Here is a 21648-nt window from a genome sequence, read left to right on the forward strand (position 1 = left end):
TGAAATACTGAGAAAAGGTCTTTTAGAATCGTCACCATGCAGTGAAGTTTTCCAGTCTCCGAGCAGAAAAGCACAACAACGATCACGAGCTCAATTTCGTATTCTGAAAAGATTTTTGTGCGCAACTTTCGTGCAGTAAGATGCAAACACGGCTGTTGTTTTCCAGGCGTAACGGGAATGAACGCCAAAGATACCTTTTTTTTTAATCAAAGTCGCCATTTTACAAGAAATTTTTCCACACAGGATAACCATCTAAGGTTTATTTTAATCTGCAGTCTCCTCCTCCCTTTGCATCCACCCACTAACTCCACTCGACCAGCTCAACTCACGTCACACAAAATGTCAGTTTTCCTTCATATTTCTATTGCTATTTAGTAAAGTACATGTTTTTACCCATCAATAGTACTTTCCAGAGACAATTTTTTTATTTTACTGTTTTTATTTGGGGAACGTATTGGCCCTCGGATGGGTCTGGCCTTGATGCGGCGAGGGGGCTTGCGTGTTCCAGTGACCCTGGAGAGCGATACCGTCGGGAGCTTGCTCCTGGTAGGGTCACCCATGGCGGGCCGGTCTCCGGGGTAGGTTCCAGACAAACAAAGACCCCAGCGTGTCGGTACGCTGTGAGGTGGCAGCCCCACCAACCGACTATCCTGCGGAGGGCTAACAACTCACCCAGGAGAAACACACTTTGTTACGAAACTGACCAGAGAAAGAAGCCGGACTGACCAACACGGTAACGGACCCCAGCCTGCCCCCGACCAACGAGTACGGATCGATCTTCGTCATAAGACCCGTGTCGCCACCTGGAATGTCCAGACACTCCTTCGCCCCGGAGCTGCCACCCTGCTGTCCCGAGAGCTCTGTCGCTATAACATCACCATGGCAGGGCTCTGTGAAGTACGATGGCAAGGCAATGGTGAAACAACAGCTGGCAACCATTGCTACATCTGGAGTGGCCCCGAGAGTCGGACCGGCCTTTACGGTGTGGCTCTTGCCATTCCAAAAGCCCTCCGGAGGTCCCTCATCAGCTGGACACCAATAAGTGACAGACTACTGTCTGCTCGATTCCTCCACCATCACGGCAAGATGACAGTGATCGTCGCCTACGCCCCCACCGATGTCGCTGATGAGGATGCGAAGGACGCGTTCTTTGACCAACTCCACCAGGCTGTCAACCAAGCCCCACCACACGACGTCACCATCATCCTCACTGATGCCAACGCCACTCTATCCAGCATTGATCGGTCCCCCGGCTCACCTGTCGGCACCACCTTCGTTGACAGCACAACAAACGACAATGGCAACCGCCTCCTCCTCCTCTGCCACCAAAACAACCTTTGTGTTGCTGACACCTGGTTTCCCCGGAAATGCATCCATCACTGGACGTGGTACAGCCCAGATGGCAGAACCAGGAAGGGATTGGACCACATCCTGATATCACGACGCTGGAAGTCGTTTGTAACCAACTGCCGGGTGTTCAGAGGAGCACAGCTTGGCAACACAGACCATCGTCTGCTGGTGGCCCAGCTCAAGCTAAAGCTCCGAGCCAACCAGCACAAGACTCTGCCTCGCCCCGACTCCTCCCGACTCAGCGACCCCAACATCGCCAGAGACTTCAGTTGCTCCATCCGCCGCTCTCTTGATACCCTGGCTCCTGACAAGCTGACAGACTGGGCGGCCTTCAAGGAAAGTGTCCTCCAGTCTGCTCACAATGTCCTCGGACGCCCGCGATCCTCCCCGAGAAAGCCCTGGATATCAGAGAGGACACTAAACATCATAGACCAGCGGCGTGAGGCCCGACTCCGAGGCGACCTCACAGAGTATCGGAGACTGAATCGCCTGCGCAATGTGGCCATTGCTGAAGATAGGGAGAGGTTTTGGCAGGCAGAAGCCCAACAGCTTGAGTCCGCGGCCAACAACAACAACATGAGCCGCGTATTCAGTCTACTACGCCAAGCCCGTAGCGGCCCACACATAAAGACAGCCCTGGTAAAGGACTCAGACGGCAACCTCATCATGACAGAAGCCAACTGCCTCGAGCGCTGGAAGGAGCACTTTAGCCTCCTCTTGCAGCACAGCACCATCCCGGCTGATCCCACCCTCCTACGGGCTGCGAGCACAGCACCTCCTAACGACACCTGCTGCACAGACCCCGTAACACCCGAGGAAGTGAGAGCTGCTCTGAAGAAGCTGAACACCAAGAAAGCCCCCGGCATCTGTGCCATTACCGGCGAGATGCTCAAGGCCGGCGGTGATGGCATGGTGGAGTGGCTAACCCGCCTATTCAACCAGGTGTGGGAATCGGAGCAGCTGCCCACCGACTGGACCAGAGGAGTCATCTTGCCCTTCTGGAAATGCAAGGGCGACAGGCTTGTCTGTGGAAACCACAGAGGCATAACCTTACTCTCCATCCCGGGCAAGGTCTTTACCAGGATCTTGCTCAGCCGTGCCCTTCCAGCAATCAGAAGCTGCCGCCGTCCCCAGCAGGCTGGCTTTATGCCCAACCGCTCCACAACGGACCACATCTCTGCCGTCCGTTTGCTGATAGAAAAGACCCGTGAATTCCGTAAAGATCGCCATCTATATATCGGATTCATTGATCTGAAGGCCGCCTTTGACACCGTCTGCCACTCTTCACTGTGGAACATCCTCCAAGCTCTCAGAGCACCACCCAAGATCATAGCCCTGTTCAAGCTGCTCTACAGCAACACAGAGAGCTGTGTCCGTATCAACGGCATTGACTCCGACTGGTTTGCTATCTCCAGCGGCGTTCGCCAAGGCTGTGTGGCTGCTCCCGACCTTTTTAATTGCATCATCGACCATCTGATGTTCAGGGTTAGTGAGCGCATCCCCGGAGTGTCTTTCGGCAACTACCACCTGACTGACCTGGAGTATGCTGACGACACCATCATTCTCAGCACTTCCTACAGCCAGCTGAGAGACGCTCTGGGCATTTACAGCGAAGAGGCAGCGCGGCTTGGCCTGCAAGTGAGTTGGACGAAAACCAAGTTCATGTATGTCGGTGATGGACCAGATCCACCTCCCATCCAAATTGGTAGCGACATCGTAGAGCCTGTCAAGAGCTTTGTATATCTGGGGTCCATGGTGACAGACAATGGGGACCTAAAACCAGAGATTCTCCGCAGAAGAGCCCTGGCAGCATCTGCTCTGCAGTCTCTCTGGAAACCACTCTGGCGGCACCAGACCATCGCACGCAAGACGAAGCTCCGCATTTACAACCTCGCCGTACTCCCTATCCTGCTTTATGGCTCAGAAACATGGCCCCTGAACGACACCCTGGCCACAAGAATCGATGGTTTTGATAGCAGGGCTCTCAGAACCATCGAGAACATCAGGTGGCCCCAGCGAGTCTCCAATAAAGAGCTCAGAGCCCGCACGTGCCAGCCCCAAGCATCTTCCTTGGTCGCACAACGCCGCACCCGCTGGTTTGGCCATGTCCTTCGTCTACCACCAGACCATCCGACACGAGCCATTCTCCAGTTTGACCCAAAGGCCGCAGGCTGGAGACGACCACGAGGGAAACCCCGCACTCGATGGCTCGACGTCGTTGCGGGCGACCTCCAACAACACGGAGTTGCCGTAGAGGATGCAGAACAGCTGGCACAAGACCGCCAGCATTGGAAAAACCTGGTTCATCTGGTCGGCTCAACGCACAGGGACGGGACCCCCCGACCTTCGCTGGAGCAATAAGTAAGTAAGTAAGTAAGTAAGTAAGTAATTGGCTAATTAGCATAGGTTTCTAAACCTGCTTTACGGCAATTTTACTTTGCGATCTTCGCCTCAGCAACTGATTTGTGTCGTATCTTGGGACGCTTTTACTTTATTACTCTAACTTGCAAACGAGATGTAATAAGCTACAAAAATATAGAAGTAGATCTAAAAATATTGTAAAAAGACACAATGGCAGTGGGAATTTGTTACACTTCATTTTACCCTTGACATGTATATTCGGTCGTAATGTTTTTAATCATACAGACGTATATTATTTATAAGTGGTACCTACTAATGTTTAATATATATATATATATATATATATATATATATATATATAAAATGGTTTTATCTGGGATACTGTGGCTTCGGAAGGCATTAGCTTATTACCATCGGGTTTTATACCTCCTCCATACGACAATTTCATCTTGCGAACCCTACTACAGAAAGATGTATTGTCTTATCCTGGGGTTGTCTCATCTCATCTCATTAGCTGCACCGCTTATCCTCAGTAGGGTCGAGGGGGTGCAGGAGCCCATCCCAGCAATCATCGGGCAGTGGGCAGGGGACACCCAGAACTGGTTGCCAGCCAATCGCAGGGCACACAGAGACAGACAACTCGCTCGCTCATTCACACCTAGGGACAATTTGGACCGGCCAATCCACCTGAAATGCATGTCTTTGGAATGTGGGAGGAAATCGGAGTGCCCGGAGGAAACCCACCCAAGCACGGGGAGAACATACAAACTCCGCACAGGAAGCCCGGTAGCTGGATTTGAACCCACACAGGAGGTTCCCAAGACCTTAGAACTGTGCCTGCACACGCGCTAACCACTGCGCCGTCGTGCTGCCCTCCTGGGGTTGTACTGTATTATATTATAAATTATGATTTGATTCCCGCGCAATCATATTGCAGTTTTCCAGTAATCTTCCACATTTATTATTCAATATTTCTTGTAAAATGACAACAATTTTTCTTCTCAAACACGTGCCATGCATTCAGACCTAATGTGGCCAAAATTTTCTTTTCTTTTACAAGCCGTAACAACAGCAGAGTGGGGTAAAAGCCGCACAAATCACTCTTGGTTAGCAGGGCCTGCAATTCCTCTGAATGACCAGCAGAGGTAGTAAGAAACAGCGTTAGCCTGCGTAGCGTCCGTCAAAACATGGAGAACCGCTGCCACATTTGTACGCAAAACGCCGACACGTCCGTCGCGGTATCAAATAGAAAACAAATATAAAAACGCGATATCGTCCAGGATGCATGCGAGAGTGCGTCACGAGCCTGCAGTGTCCATGGAAATATAGCAATAGCGCTAGCAATTTTTGTTGTTTTCAACAACCTCGAAATATAAATATAAATATTTTGCAATGGAATCAAAGCCGTTTTATGCTACATGCAGCGGCATTCCTGTATAAAAAGTGGCTGCGATGGTGGCGGCGACTTAGCATCGACATACACGTAAAAGTGTTTTTTTGTTTGTACATTACAGTGAAATCCTGATCGTGACACAACAAAGTAGACCTCGAAATATTTTTTTTCTCGTAAACATTTCTTTAAAGTTCAAAACATTGGCAGAGTTCACATTTTCAGTTTTTGGATCGGGAGGAATACTTCGGTTACCGTGATCGAAATATCGTACGGGAAGATCGGGTGATGTTGTGAGAACGATATTTCTGAAAACTCTAATAATACTGTGTAAATGAAGTTGGCGTTACGTGATCATTTTACAAATGTTCCATTGCAGAACAAATAACAGAACCCAAAAAAATAATGATAAACTAGTGGCGCAATAACAACTTTATAATTTATTACAATTGCCGTTTGATGATGAACAATAATTCTAATACTCAAAGCTTTAATTCCGAGTGACCGCTTTATATTCAATCAAACTAAAGATTTAAAGATGCTAATTGATTATCAAAGTAATAGATAATACACAAAAGGTCGTAATTTAAATTAAAGTTAAAAAAATGGTTATTTCGATTGCCATATTTTTACGATAAAATTCATAAATCTACGATGAATTGTTTTGTGTTAACGCCTCGAAATTTAACTGAGTGGCTGCCTTGAATTTACCTGAAGAAGTCAAACAGCTAATCGATAATCAAAGTAATCAATAATAGAAATAGCAAGGAAAACTTCCAATCCATTTTCAATTTGAGGTTTCAAAAGTTGGTTTATTCGATTGCCGTATTATGAAGATAAAAATCGAACTCCTACAATTGATTTCTTTTGAGTTAATGCTTAAAGCTTTAACATCTAGTCACAGCTTTAAACTTGATTTACTTCAGGATGTAAAGAAGCTAACCGAATAACAAAGTAGTTGAAAACATGTAACATGCCAGATTTTCAGTTGAAATTTAAAAAAAAATCGGGTTATCTTGATTGCCTTGTTTTGACGATAAAACTTAATCGTACGATTATTTTTTCGATTACTGTAGTAGTGTTTGGACCAAATCGTTAACAGAAACATAAAAAATTAACATTTTTTAAGTAACAATGAAACAAGTTTGGTTTGTAAACATGAATCAAACTCTTTTCAATTTAGATTAATTAACTTTAAAAAATGTAAAAAGGAAGATTCTTTCGATAGTTGAATAATAGTTATGTGTATTCATATATCTATACAGTATATGTTGTTACACATTTGCTTTAAACGCTTAGTAAAACGTTTAGTACATATAACAAAATTCAGGACTAGGAATTTAATTTCGAAAGCAATTTTTTCCCCGAAAAAATATATAAGTTGATGTCCCATAAGATTGTGAATTTATATATATCTGCAATTACTTTAATATAATCTTTAAAAAGTTTTTTTTTCTCAAATCACACAATCATGCCTTTCCCCCTTTCCAACACAGTGGCACTTATACTTTTTCACTTCACTAACGATAATATTGGCCTCTTGCACTCAGTAAAATAATACATAAAAAACTAAAATATTAAATAATAACAAAATAGACCTGACATTTCTACATGTGTACCATGATCCATAAAGCGAATCACAAACAATAAGTTGGCACATTAAATCGTTCCAGCATTATTATAGGCGCTCACGCCACATTGTTGTGTTATATATTCATTTGATTAGCCAAGGACTAAATTAATTAATAAATAATAATAAAAAATCCCTTCACAGATGTGTGGCCACAAAATAATAAATAAAAAACATTCTTCAATATTATTTCAAGAAACAAAGGGGAAAATACAGTTGGTTACAGATACGCGATGATTTCTTTTTTGATAAAAACAGGGTTCGTACAACTTTTTTTTAAGCACTTGAGAAGACAGTATTCTATATTCTCCAGTACCAATAAAAGGAAAAAATCTGGAGTGAATCATGTTTTTTGCAGATCCACTAATATATCTGCGATTCAAGTATGCAATTTTTAATCTTATGTGTGCATTTATCCAGACATATGATATTTAGATCTTGAGTAAATCTCCCCATATAGGTGTTGGGTAAAATTACATGAATATGTTGCTTACATTTTCAGTTGCAGTAAGTTCTTCCCATTACAATTTACAACGGTGAAACGCTACCTTCATTTTTTGCATGGCCTATAATAAATGTCCATAATTGGTATGTAATCCTTGTGCTAATACACATTTCATAATGCCCTGTTTAGGTGTAGCATGCAGCTTTCCTTTTGGGCATGACTCGTAGGGGGCTATGACGCTTCATAGGACAATGCCATATAAACTAATGCCAGCTCCCGTTAATCACTAGAAGAATTGCAATGGCAAAGCGAAGCCACCAGAGAGCACAGTGTGCATCATTCTTTAGCAGACTTGTTGAGAAATCATAACAATTCCAAGCATGTACAAGCACTTCACCCACACCTCAAGCACCTTTCAATCCTTGAAAATACAAAATTAAAATTCAAGCATTTCCAAGGATTTCCAACACCCGTACGAACCCTGAAAAAAACAAAACAAAGAAAACCTTGACTAAATGACTTCAATATTTTTTAATATCTGGTCAATTATTTTGTTAAAACCAATCTAACTGACTTCAATCCCATTTTTGGCACCCAAAAAAAACAAAAAACACCCTAATAATCAAGGACACTTCAGCAATCACAACACTGATTTTCCGATAAAGGGGCAATGTTTTAGCACCTAAGCAGCAACGGCTGCGGTGGCCATGTTGGAGGCTCGACTAATGGCATTATCTCATAAAATTAAAGAAATATACACATAAATAAATAGATCATTATACAGTTTTGGCGGTATAGTACAAATACAAGTCGAAGAGAAACAAATTAAAAAAAATTGATTAGGAGTGAGATGCAAATCAGTCTTACATTCAACATAAAAGAAACATTTTCTGTTTGTAAGAATTAACAATGGGCAAAACAACCAATTAGATTAGTATCTAATGTTGACAGTTATTACAATGCGGACAGCTGGATATATTTTTCGACGAGACGTGAGCAGAAATTCGACTAAGATCCATGTTTGGTTACCTCTGCAACTTCCCTGAATTCGGATTCATTGGAGGATGGGATCGATTATCGATTTTCCGTAAAAAAAGCAGAGGATTGGACTAAAGAGAACACCAACTTTAGTATTGCCTTAAATAATTATAGTTTAGTGCTGGCAATTATTCTAATTAATTTGTTTGATTGAAAAAAAATATGTAATCCATGCTCACTATATCAGGACTCAATTGTTAAAATTAATTTGATTAATCATGAAATTCATGCATTATTTATAATTAATGAATCGATTGCTAAACATCTAGTGCGTCCCTTGAAGAGAAATGGAAATCATTGGAATAATTGGTTTCACATTATTGCTCACATTTACTGATATACATTCGCCCAAAAACGATTAAACAGCACACACACGCATTTTGTAGGGGAAGAAATTGCCCGCCAGCTTGTCCCGTAAGCAGTGGTCGGCAACCACCAGGCCGCGAACCGGTACCGGGCCGCAGAAAGGAAAAAACCTTTTATTATATTTAAACCTATTATTGTTTTCCTGACACTGCTATGGACAGCGCAGTTACCTGTCGGGCGGTGCAACTTTCACGTTAAAAACAAGGATTCCAGCCCGCTGAATATATAGTGAAGGATGAATCAGACCAAACTTTTGTGCTTATAGCCAAATAGCATGGAGAATGGTCAACTATGCTAGAACAATTGTAAACAAACTTGCTACTATGGACAAACTTTTGGCAACGGAGTTGTAGGATGCAAGGACCTCTAAGTCAAGACACCGAGATCACATAAAACCAACAACCTTTTTGTGGAGTTGGTTTATTAGGTGAGTTTGTCATTTGGATTAATTGGCAGGTGGCTCAAGGAGCCGTTTTGCGTTAGACGTTACGATAGCGTACCAGAGTAGGGCTGCAACGATTAGTCCATAGAAATTAATACTATTGTCGTCAGACACGTTTTTCTAACAGAGAGAGACATCTCAATTGAATATAATTTCTGCTGAAAGTCGCACGTGCGCATGAGCCGATAGCGTCTCTGTCTGGAGAGGTAACATAGCCATACGAAAATGGCGGCCTCAGGATAAACATTTTAGCCTGCCATTAAAAAGGACTACATGCAAAGTTTTCAGAGCAGACCTTGTGTACTATGGCGGTAGATCGGTGAGAAACATTTAAAGAGCATGTCGGACAATTGAACGAAACAGAGTCTGACTACCAATACAGTTTGGATGACATAATTGTACATTGTACACGTGCATATTCACCATTTAAAGAGAGCTTGGTATGCCAGACTGTGGATAATCGTTAAGCACTTTTGTTACAGAGATCGCGGTTGACCACTGAATGTACTTTATAAAAAGGACATCATACGTCTTTGATTTACTGTTTTTGTCACGGTTGACATGGCGCTCAATTGGCCCTGCCTGTGAGGCACCAGCTGAGGCTCATTGACAGATTGGCTTTCCATCTATTTAAGCTTATTGCTCTAACTCTTAGTTTGTCAGTCGATCAACGAACCTCTGCCCCGCAAGACGTGGGTTTTGAGTCGGTCCTGTTTCCTGTTGGCATTTCCTGTTCGGTATTGTTCCCGTTTATTTTTGTCCTGTTTAATAACTGTTTCCAGTTTCGCTTCCGTCAATTTATGTCGTTTTTTATTCTCTCCAGTTTTTGTTCCCGTCTAGTTTGTCCCGTTTTATTTCGATATCCTGTTTCATTATCAACCCTGTCTGTCCCGTACTGTCCGGTATCGACCCCATCTGTCCGATATCTACACGGGCAATTGGTATCGATATCGTCAGCCTCTAGCTTCGTATCATTTCACGCCAGACTGCTGGCTTACGTGCATGACTCCCAAGTTCCCGTAAAATAAAAGGCTTGTGTGAGAAACGTCACGCGTTTGGGTCCTGATCCTGTTCTGGCTCATGACAGTTTTACTGCTCCTAATCTTTCCTTGGTTTACAGAAATGAAAAAATATTAACTTGATTTTGATTTATTTGCATGTCCATAAAAAATGGACAGAAGTTTATTAATGGATTGATGTCTGTACTGACCAAACACATTGCGTAAATTGTTTAAGATAGGACATTTTTACGTAATTTTTGTACGAATCCGGATTATGTTGAAGAAAAGACATATTTTTCACTGTGCCCATTTTTCTTGTGTTAAATATCGTTTGCCAAATGATGAAATCAACTTCATGCTAAATTAATGAATAAGTTAGTAATTATATGATTATTCAACTAATCGTTTCGATGGTTGGTGACTAGTCAACTATTATGTTCCGCATGAGGACAGTTGATTTACGCTTATTATTGTTATTAATACTATTATCATTATTTTAGAAAAGTTACAAACATATTTATTGCCCGCCTTGGGCCAGGCCGTGAAAGTACTGTCACACAATTAATCGGTCCACGGTAAAGAAAAGGTTGCCGACCACAGCCGTAAAGCACTTGTTTGGTAAGGTTAGGGTGTGGAACCCATCCCAGGACTGACGCCAGCTGCTAAGCTACAACCGTAGAGAGTTGTTAAAAGGGGGAAGTCATTCCAGGCCATGCTGTTCATAGGTTGTCCATAGCTTCCAGCGGGGACAGGGGAATATAGCTTTGGGGGAAGGGGTGGAGTGGTCGTTAGAGCCACCGACACAAAAATGCATTGCCAGTGTACATCGGACTAGAGCAACTTGCCAGGATTTTTCCAAAATACAGATGTGGGTGGGGTTCATAGGCAGAGTCTACTTCTGGCATTAAAACACACATCCCTCAAGTCTACCTGCCAGGGGTTGTTGAACAAAGTGATTGGCAGATTGAGGGTGGGGTCTCTGCCAAGGATTGGGAAACCCTAACCCAGACTGAAAAAAACCCCAAACCAGACAAAGACAGACAGACGCAGCCTTAAGGCAATGCATAGCCCTTGGAAACGTTGGCACATGCATGAGGGCGAAGAAATGTATCACTTGTGCATTTCAGGTGAAAAAGAAAACAGCAAGGGTTTTAGTTTTTTTTCAGCTGCAAAAGCGACACGGAGAAAATATATTCAAGAAATAAGGGTTGTTGTTAGGAAAGGGAAATACAGTGGTACCTCTTTATACGATACACCTGTACACATGAGAAAATTCTGTATTTTTTTAAAACAAAAATCTCGCTTTACGAAGGAAAATCCAGTTTCTGAGCAGTCCCATAGGCTACCACTAGAGGTCGTTCAAGACCGCTCCCTGCCTTAGCACGGTCCAGTTTGCGCATATGCCTCCTGTTTTAGTGATCAGAAAGTTGTGTTTTATAGCTATTTGCAGTTCATTTTAATCCATTTATTAGAGCAGGAACGGGGAAATACCTAATTCCGGGAAAATCCGCTCGGTACACGAGCCCAGAACAAATTAAGCTTGTAGAAGAGGTACCACTGTATCGCGTGTGTATTTTTGGTGAAATAAAACCCCAGAGGTTCTCTAATTTGGCCTTTTTTCAGCCGCAAAAGCGACACGGAAACAATGTATTTGATGAAATAAAGGCTGTTGATAGGAAAGAGAACTAAAGAGAAAAAAAGGCAGGTCAGATGTTGGTGAGGGTGGTGGAGGTGATGAGGCGCACGGTGAGCGTGCCGGGCAAGTCGCTGTCCTGGCGGCTGCCCTTGTCGCGCAAGTGCAGCGTGTGCTGCTCTTGCCGCTCGTTGGGGTCGCTGAAAAGAACAACCTGACCCAGGAAGGTGTCCACGATCATGTTCTTGTTGTAGATCTGAGGGCGAGGAAGCCGCACCAGACGGGAAAGAGAAGAAAGAGAAGGAGGGAGTGCGGCGTGAAAAGGAAGCAGAGTCAAGATGATTAACAGACAAAAGAAAAGGACCTGCAAAGTAGAAACCTTATTAAATACTCTATTATACATTAAAACCAAAAAATGAACCCTATTTATTGTTTGACAAAAAAGTGCATTACTTTATACAAGTTTTTTTACAATTACAGTAACTTCTATACTGTATATAATATTATCTAAAATAATCTTGCTGCTTTAATCATGTTACGTACATATTTTTCATGTCCAGTTTGTTGCACTTTTTAAGCACTTTAAAACCAAATATCAAATTTCTCCAGGACCAACTAATGCCAGCTGTTTTTAGTCACAAGGTAAGAAGAGATGTTATGGCAAAGAGCAGGCATGTTGGCCTCATTTTTAAGCAGACTTTATTTTTCTTTATTCAATGTGTGGTCTTTCAAGCCAGACTGCCAGGATTCATGGCAATGTCAAGCATTTAAAAATACTTCACCCAAAATCCAAGCACTTTTCAAACCTTAAAAACACACTATTAAAATTCAAGCATTTCCCAGGATTTCGAGCACCCAGCCACGAGGATGAAAATGTCTTTGGATTTAGTGATTTGGAGTTAAACTGATAGCTTGGTTAGCATTTTCTTTATCTAATAATCACTGCGGTGCAGATCCTCCCCAAAGGTAGGGGAAAAAAAACGAGAGAGAGAGAAGCCCGGCCGGACTGACTTAATGATTGTCATTTTAGGCCTGAACTTGGATTGGATTCGAGCCCAAAATCTTACTTCTAGTAAGAATAGCTTTCCAAGTTAGCTTACCATGCTAGCAAGCAAGCAATCGCCGCTCCTTAAGGGATCAACTTTTGTGTCACCTGATCACTCATGCTACTGAGCGGCTAATTGTTAAAATGAGTTCTCATAAGTTTTGGGATTTTTTTTGAGTCTTATTAGCCTTCCAGGTTAGCTTACCCTGCAAGCAGGCTGTCACTTTCTATACTTTCTAACCTCTAAGGGCTTGCCACAGTTGTGTTATCATATAATTGTTTTGCTTCTAGGTGGATAAGAGGTGATTTAAAAAAAAGTGTTTTTGTGAGTGAGAATAGCCTTGCAAGTTAGCTTACCCTGCTAAGAAGCCAGCAATCTCAGTCCGTGTGAGGTACATCACTGTTTTGCTAGCTTATCACACTTGCTACTGAGTGGATATTTGTTCATTCCGTTTTTAAGTGCTGCTTTTTTTAACTTATATTCTGTGAGAATTACTTTACAAGTTAGCTTATCCTCCCAGTAAGCTAGCCTTCTCACTGCCTAAAGCAGGGGCCTCCAACCTAGTGCCCCAAGGACAGGTGAGGTTTTGAAAATACCCCACCGGTGCTGGGTCACTGTGAATTTCTAGTATTTTTTTTTGTGGTTGATTGAGTAAAATTATCTTCTTCTCTCCCTTACTCTCTCTTTCCCTCTGTTGGCTGCGGCTGCATCGACTCGCTACAACGGGTCAGGTGTATCGACATTTCGTTCTGTGTACATTGTTACAAAGAATGACAATACAAAGGAAATTATTATTATTATTATTATTTCTCTCTTTTTCTCCTTTCTCTCCCTAATTTGTTTTTTAAGTGAGAATAGCCTTTCACATAAGCTTACCCTGCTACGAAACTAAGAATTTCACCCCAACGGGCTATCACTCATGCTAATGTGTAGAACATTGCTGAATTGAGCGTTGCCTTCCACATTAGTTTATTCCGCTAGCAAGCTAGCAGCCGAGCGTTGTGGTCTTACCTCTATGTGGACGCCCTCTTTGGGCTTCTTGCGGTAGAACAGCCCCTTTATATCAAAATTGGGGCAGCGGGTGTCCTTGTGCACCGGAGAACGCACCCTCTCGCCTTCACACGTGATGATCACGTAAGGGTCCACAGCTTCACAAGGAAAAAAAATGATTTTGTGTCATTTAAACTAAACTCATTACTGTATATACAGTGCCTTGCAGAAGTATTGGCCCCAATGAACCTTTTGCCATATTACAGTCTTCAACTTTATAGGTCAAAGTAAATCAAAATATTTTAAGTTTAAAATTAAACATAACATCTCAGTATTTTGCAATTGTGGCTCTTTGGGTCAAAAAGATTTTTGACCTCTGCTCTGTATGTTTAAGGTCTGGACTTTGACTTGGCCATTCCAACACCTTTATATTATTTTTAATATATTCCATTGTAGATTTTGCTCTAAATTTAGGGTTGTTGACCTTTTGGAAGGTCAACCTGCGCCCTTTTTTCTGGTTTCTTGCAGACTACAAAAGATTTTCTGCCAGAATTGACCTGTATTTGGCACCATCTATTGTCCCATCAAGTCTAAAAATTTACCCAGTTCCTCCCGAAGAAAAGCAACCCCAGAGCATGATGTTGCCAACACTATGTTCGACAGCGGGGGTGGTGTTGGGTGAAACGCAGTGTTACTATTATGCCAAACGTAACTCAAATTTGGGCTTATCTGACTGGAGCACCTGGCTCAACATGTTGTGTCTCCCTTGTGGATTCTTGAAAACGTTTTTCAGAAAGAGCTTTTTTCTTGCTACTATTCCATAAATGGCAGATTTATGCAAGGTAACAACAAAAATTGGTGTGATGATCTGAAACCTTTTTAAGAGCTAAATATGCAAAAAAAACCCGCAGAAAACAGAAAGGGGGCAAATACTTCTTTACAGCACTGCATCTTTAGCTCAATTTACCTCCGTTGGAATCCTGTCCCTGCAAACCCTGGGCGTTGAGAACGTGGACTTGGGTGACCAACTGCGGGTAACCACACATGCCGGTCCAGCAAGTCTGAGGAGGATCGTCCAGCGTAAGCTCTCTGTGGCAGGCAAAATAGTGTCATTATCCTTATGGCCACTAGAGAGCACTCTAAGACAAGATCATTCAAGCTGGTTGCCAATAGAATAAAAGGCATTTCCTGTTGTTTACATAATTTTGTTTAGATTGTACAGTGGTAACTCTCTTTAAGAGCCTAATTCGTTCCAGGATCAACCTTGCAGCTAGAATTGCGCGTATAGCAAGCTAATTTTCCCAATATGAAAACATTTAAAAATTGATAGTCAGCTACTTCCCCAAAGGCATGCAAGTGAACCCTAAATAGTAGGGTGGTCCATAATGGGGGTCGAAATTTTTTTTTTTTAAATATTGGGCTCTGACCCCCCGCATATGTTCTTATATCGATAAAAACACACTGTGTGCAATTTTGAACAATTTGGATAATATTTAGAGGTAGCTCAACGACTTTGAAATTTCCCAAAATGGTAAAATTTTGGCAATTTTCGAGAAAAAACGGAAATCTTAACCCTATGTGTACGGCGTTTTAGAACATCCAATTTCAGTCCATTGCTTATAATTGTAACACAAGAAAAGTTACAAGTAACTTTGTACACTAGGTCTGATATAATGTGCGAAAAATCCTTATTTTTCATACCAAAATTTCAGAGGCCTTGAGCGACCTCTAAATATCATTTGATTTTGATGAAACTTTGCCTAATTACGTTTTGTATATATTGGAACATATTCAAGGGGTCAGAGCATGAAATTTTAAAAGTCGAAAAATAAGGACCACCCTACTAAATAGCTATAAAACACATCATCCTAAACACTAAAAAACAAATTTAAATAACAATTGAACATAGAAATTACAGTAATTAGATTACATTAAGAAATAAAATGCAAGTTTATTATGAGTGCCGTAACAAATGTGTGGGCGTGCTGTGGAGGAAGATGGGCATTTGCAAGGAAGAGTAACAGATCACGTACCTGTCAACTTATGTTTTCCCTGTAAGCTTTATGATCACTTCACATTGTGCCCGGCGTAAAAAGATCTTAATGCAGGATTTATTTATTTTTTAAAAGACTGGTCTTGCCCATTTTGGCTCTTATCCATGTCGTCTTAGAATTTTAATTATGTCGCAGTATTCTACATAGTCTGTCTTGCCTTGTCTAGATGCCATGTTGTTTTTTGTAAGTTTTATAATCACCTAATAAGGAGGATGTGCAGTCATTAAGAAAAAGAGCAATTGCCAGGTAAGAGATTGAGAGACTGTTGATGGTTTTGTAAGCCATTACTGCACCTTTAAAATTAAACTTACTGTAACTTTAAATGAACGTTTTTGGTTTGGTTATCTCCTTAACACTAGGATCATAGGGCACCATTTTCTGTGGTGTGTCTTGGATGAGTACAGCCTAGTGGGGCCATTCCTCTTCAAGCCAACAAATGTTTACACCGGGTCTCAAACCTGGGACCTTTCACTGTAGTACAGAAACACTATGTGCACACATACACACAAGAAAAACCAGCACCATTTTTATTTGTTTCCGCCTGTAGTGGTTTGCATGTGCAAACTGGATGAGTTGATGCTGGCAGTGAGCAGTCATGAGCGGTGAGATTTCTCGAGTGGTGGCTTCTGAGACTGCTCGTGAACTGGATTTTGCTTCATATAGCGAGCAAGATGTTTGTTGCAAATAAAACTAATATGTATACCAAAATTCTCGTGTTTAGAGGTGCTTCTATAAAGAGGTACCATTGTACTTAAAAGGCAGACTAAGTTACTTAGCAGCTTTAAACAAAATCATTTCAATGTGTTTGAGTTTACAGAACTAAATTGTTGAACATGTTTATTTTTAATAGCTTCAAGTGAAGCATTACTTGCAGTCCGAAGGCACATCAGTGAAGACGCGGAGCAAAAACTCTCCCTGTTGGCCCGGGTCGAAGGTGGTGGGGATGATGACGTAACGGCCCTCTTTCAGCTCTTTCCTGAGGAAGACGCAGCGCGAGTTGATGTAGATGGAGCCGGCCACCTTCTGCTGGGCTGAGTGCATTCTGTATTTGCGGTTCAGTTCCACCTGAGGAAAGCACCAAGAGATTTTCATCCTTTAAAACAGATTGTTCTCCTTCGTCTGATCGTAATCTTCACTGTTCTCCACCTGGTGGATATCGAAGCCGATGGCGAGATTATCCCCTTTTCCTTCTTTGGGAGTGGCTCTCTTCTCTTTCTGCTGCAAGCAAATCAGCACCTCGTCTTCCACCTTCTTTACGTCAAACACGTACTGGAGAAATAAACAAAGTAATGAGGACAAAACTGGAGTTCCCCAAGGTTCAATTTTAAGCCCAGGACTTTTTAAAGATTTATATGCCTTTCCTTACGAATGTCATCAAGAGACAGGGTATTACATTGCAGTGTCCTTAAAGTCCTATTGATATCTAATCTATTGATATCTAATCTATCAAATCTTAATCTATTTAATGTAATGAAAAGGATTCCATTCTAAAGTACTTGATATATCCCGATTGTGTGTGTGTGTGACTTATAGGTTGAACCAATTTTTGTTAAATGTTACACAGTTGTACTTTAAGCCTCCGCGAGTGCCTTTAACTAGGTTTTGCATCAGGGCAGCCCCAATAAGCACCAACAAAATCGATAAACATCTGCTTTTGTGGGGTCTCTAGCGCCCTGTGGTGGCCAAATTGGATACTATAGCTCCTGACCAAAGACCACTCCATGCAGCCAAATCCAGTCTCCTTGATTGATCCAACTTTTTCATATGCACCCGTTTCAAGCATCGCGTACCGCAATGCCGGGCAGTTCTGCTTGTCATTTTTAAATGCATTTTAGATAATAACTCATGGCAGAGAACTTCCCACAGTTTGATTGGGACAAAACAAAGTTTTTGATCATCCGCCCTGAGAGTCAGAGAGAGAGAAACTTTTACTACAACTGCAAGATTTTATACCTTCACAATGCGTTAAGAACTTGGACCTTATTTTATTCCACATGTAACAATTATTAAATGTTGCTTTTAATAATTTTAAGAATGTAACCATAATCCAAAAGTTTATCTCTCAGGCAAACATGGAGATGCTGCTGAGGCATGCTTACATCTCCTCTCATTAAAATTATTGTATTTCCCTGCCTTCTGGTCTCCCCTAAAATAACATCACAAGGATAAAACTTTTAAAAAAATCAGCAGCACGTGTGCTAACAGAGGCCAGGATCACATTACACCAGTTTAGTATTGACTTTAACATGCTTTTCCTAATCTTAAATTTCTTTATGGAGCCTCCAGACACACTTTTAGAAGAGCCCTTAATAGATTGTTCCTATTCAGTTTCCTTCTTATTCAAGAGACTCACAATAAAGGATACTTCTCCCTTGTGCTATCGTTTTGGATTTTAAAACAAAAGGAAGCCTCCCGCAGCACGGTGGATGAGTGGTTAGCGCGTCCGGGGCACAGTTCTGAGCTCACGAGATCAAATCCTCCTGTGCGGAGCTTGCATGTTCTCCCATGCGTGCGTGGGTTTCCTCTGTTTTTTCTCACATTCCAAAAACATGCATGTCAGGTTAATTGGCCAGTTCATTGTCCCTAGGTGTGAATGAGCAAGTGAGTTGTCTGTCCCTGTGTGCCCTGCGATTGGTTGGCAACCAGTTCAGGGTGTCCCCTGCCCACTGCCTAAAGATAGCTGGGATTGGCAACCCTACTGAGGATAAGCGGTGCAGATAATGGGTGGGTGGATTTACGCCTCCCAGATAAAATTAAAGCTAGGCAAATCAAAAAGATTTAAAATTTGGACAAACATGAGAAAATGTCTATTTTTCTTAGGTTTCACACATTATATTGTTGTTAGAAAGTAAGACGCAGAAAATGGGAAAATAAACAGTAAAATAAAATATGTTTTATTCTAAATTGACTGACAAATGACTGCTATAATGATGCAAGATATGATCATTTGTTTGTATGACTGATAGAAGAAGCGTCCAAAGTTATTTTGAGGGCGGGTCTCTTTTAAGCCTTTGGCTTCAACCTATCATCCCTGTTTTCTTTTCAGGGGATTTTTTTCATTTTGTGATGTGATGCTTGTTGACATATGATTGAAATGAAAAAAGAAGAGAAAATACCCCCCCAAAATACAAATACTATTTTCCCCTGTCATTTTTCTTGTATTACATTTTACTTTCTATTTCATGTCTGAATTATCTTGTTGTGTTACACTGCAACAGGGCTTTAAAATCTTTCCTGCATCTACTACTACCCATTTTTAGTGTGGCTAAGCATCCTCAGTTTCCTTTCCTCATATGGTTAGTCTGTACCTTGCCATCATGGTTTTATTCAATTTTTTCATTTATCCCCCCCCCATTTTTTGTGAGTTCATTTGACGTGCTAGGATGTTTTGCAAGGACGAAGGTCAGGATTTTTATTATTTTGCATTGAATGGTATCATACAACACTTTTGCATTTTCAGTGTCTGAATGCGGCTATACAAATACATTTTGATTTGATGAAATGACTTGGACTATATTGAACAAGAACGTGGGCAGCACCTGTGGATTCTGGAGGAAGGTGGTTTTGTGATTGATGCATCCGCCTGAGCGGTTGCGCAGAGGGTCCTGGCGATGGATCCAGGAGCCCCGCATCACTTCTTCCTCCCACGTCTTGTGGATGCTTAGGTAAGACGTGTTGATGAGGCGGCAAAGGATCAAGTCGGTGAAGTACTGGCAGAAGTCGTCGAACGTCATCCTGCGGGGAGGATTAAATCGAATCACAGGGCAGCGGAAATTCCTGTGAAATTGCAACCTTACTTTGAGGACAAAGCACCCGATACTTATCCACCCAAAAATGTTGTGCGATTTCACACAGAAAATTTTTCTTAGGCTTATTTCAGATAATTTTCAAAAGAAAGCAGCAAGAGCTTAGGGGGGAAATTTCTCTTTAACACAGCAAGCATATCACAGCAATTCCCAGATACCGTGCAAATACAGTGGTTATCGAAAGTCTACACACCCCTGTTCAAAACTCATGTAGAAAGGGAAAAAAATAACTCATTCACTCCCCACTTAGATGGAAAATACAGAATTGCCATCCTAAGCCAGGGATTGAGAAAACTATGGCCCCTCAGCTATATATGGCTCTTTGTATGACTACATATGGCCCGGAGATAATGTTTGACCACAACTCATTTCTCTGTGGCGCTACAAAGACGATTTTGGTACATACGAAGCCAAGGAAACACTAAGCAATAATTCGTTCAGTCCATAAATATAGGGCACGTTTTCAACTAGTTTCCAGTCAGGGTGTCACACCAATATACCCCGTTTTGGCAGTATGTCGCTAAGAAATCCTTTAAATGGAAGCTTATTAAACTATGTATATTCACTGTTGAGATAATTTATGATGCCCCACAAACTAACAGCAAACAGGCGAAAACACCAGCAAACCACTCAGGCCAATTTGATTGGGTGAGCAGTAGAGGTGGGCACATCTCGGCACACAGCGCAAGGCACTGCCTTTATTCTCTCGCGCACTGCCGTCTGGGCTGAAGGTAAATACAACTATATCCTTCTCGTTTGCAGTAATTTGTAGCGTTTTTGCAAAAGAACTTTGCTTGCACCTTGTTTTGAAACCATTATTTAGGTGAAAACAGTCAAAATGAGTTTCAACACTCTTAAGTAACTGAGGGAGGGAGAAAAATGTTAAGTGGTATATTATTTAGGTGGGATACAGGCTCTGGCATTATTATTATGACACACAGTGAAAAAAATGTGCTGAAGAATTAGCTTTTGTCTGGAGAGTCGGTTTGGCAGTTTTGCTGAAATTTGTCTTAAAATAAAAGGTGTGGCTCTCTCAAAACATTTTTTTAATTTAGTGCTTTTATCTCATAAACCGCTGATGGCACTGAATTTAAATTAATCTCGGACGTCTTTAGCCGTCCTTGGCCTTTTATGTGACTCAGTCGTAAAACAAATATCTAATTGGTTTGAAAGATTTTTAAAATATAGTCAAAAAGGTTGCACAAGGATGTTTTTTGTTATCTGAAGTACTTGTAATTACCCCAAATGGGTTTTAAGTGGCCGTTACCGTCTTTTTATTGCTCTCTTAAGGGTGAAGACCCTGAAGCCTGTGTTACTACTATTTAAAATCTATATTTATTATTCTCATAATTAACTCATCGATTATTCGACAATTAAATAATCGTGAAATGTATCTGCCCCTGTTTTTATAATTTTTGGAAATTCTTTCGAAATATAAATCCTCAGAATTTTAGCTTCTGACAATTCAATGTTCTGAGAATTTAATAAATGTCTTACATAATAGTAGACTTATCATATTTAAATTGAATTGAAACAAAATTTTGGTCACCATTAGGTAATTTGTTGATATTGATAATATCCAGCAATGATATTTTATATATATTATACTCCCATTTTCTGACATATAAATGTATTGAATACATTTGATGTTTTATAGTACATTTAAATGAAATCGGTTTTAATTTATAAGACTGATAAATTCGTCACCAACGTAATCGACAGATGAATCAATCATTTAAAAAAATGATGGTGCGCACACGTATGTAACTACATTATTTGTTTCCTCCTGTCCTTTCAATTCTGTTAACAATAATACAGTAAAGGTTTGAAAGATAGACTGCCTAGAAAAAGTATTAGTCCCCCAAGAACCTTTTGTCATTTGGTGACATTTCAGGCTTCAAATCTAAGGTTGAAAAACTTAAACTATTTTCCAAGAATCAACAACATGTACGACACAATTGTGAAGTGCAACCAAAATATTTCAACATTTTATAAAATATTTAAAAGCAAAAAACTAAAGAGTAGGTTTTGCAAAAATATTTGCCTCCTGTTCTCTCAGCTCAGTTAGCAGACTGCAGAAGTTCCCTGATGACTTC

At 41.3% G+C, this 21648-nt stretch overlaps 1 protein-coding gene across 1 annotated transcript in view; it reads right to left on the reverse strand.

Annotated features, from left to right (window-relative positions):
* Positions 1 to 4033: 4033 nt before the first annotated feature.
* capn5b (calpain 5b) overlaps positions 4034 to 21648 on the reverse strand; it is a 55697-nt gene continuing 38082 nt past the window's right edge. Inside the window, exons 8-13 of the mRNA XM_088320960.1 lie at positions 19286 to 19481; positions 16893 to 17015; positions 16615 to 16811; positions 14660 to 14781; positions 13714 to 13850; positions 4034 to 11912 (exon numbers count right to left, since the gene is read on the reverse strand). Of these exons, the coding sequence (XP_088177086.1) occupies positions 11730 to 11912; positions 13714 to 13850; positions 14660 to 14781; positions 16615 to 16811; positions 16893 to 17015; positions 19286 to 19481 (958 nt within the window). The 3' untranslated portion in view covers positions 4034 to 11729. The remainder of the gene's footprint in view (positions 11913 to 13713; positions 13851 to 14659; positions 14782 to 16614; positions 16812 to 16892; positions 17016 to 19285; positions 19482 to 21648) is intronic.

This window comes from Urocampus carinirostris, chromosome 17 (genome assembly GCF_059441175.1).
Source record: "Urocampus carinirostris isolate Australia breed hairy pipefish chromosome 17, RoL_Ucar_1.0, whole genome shotgun sequence".
In the NCBI taxonomy this organism is placed as follows: domain Eukaryota; kingdom Metazoa; phylum Chordata; class Actinopteri; order Syngnathiformes; family Syngnathidae; genus Urocampus; species Urocampus carinirostris.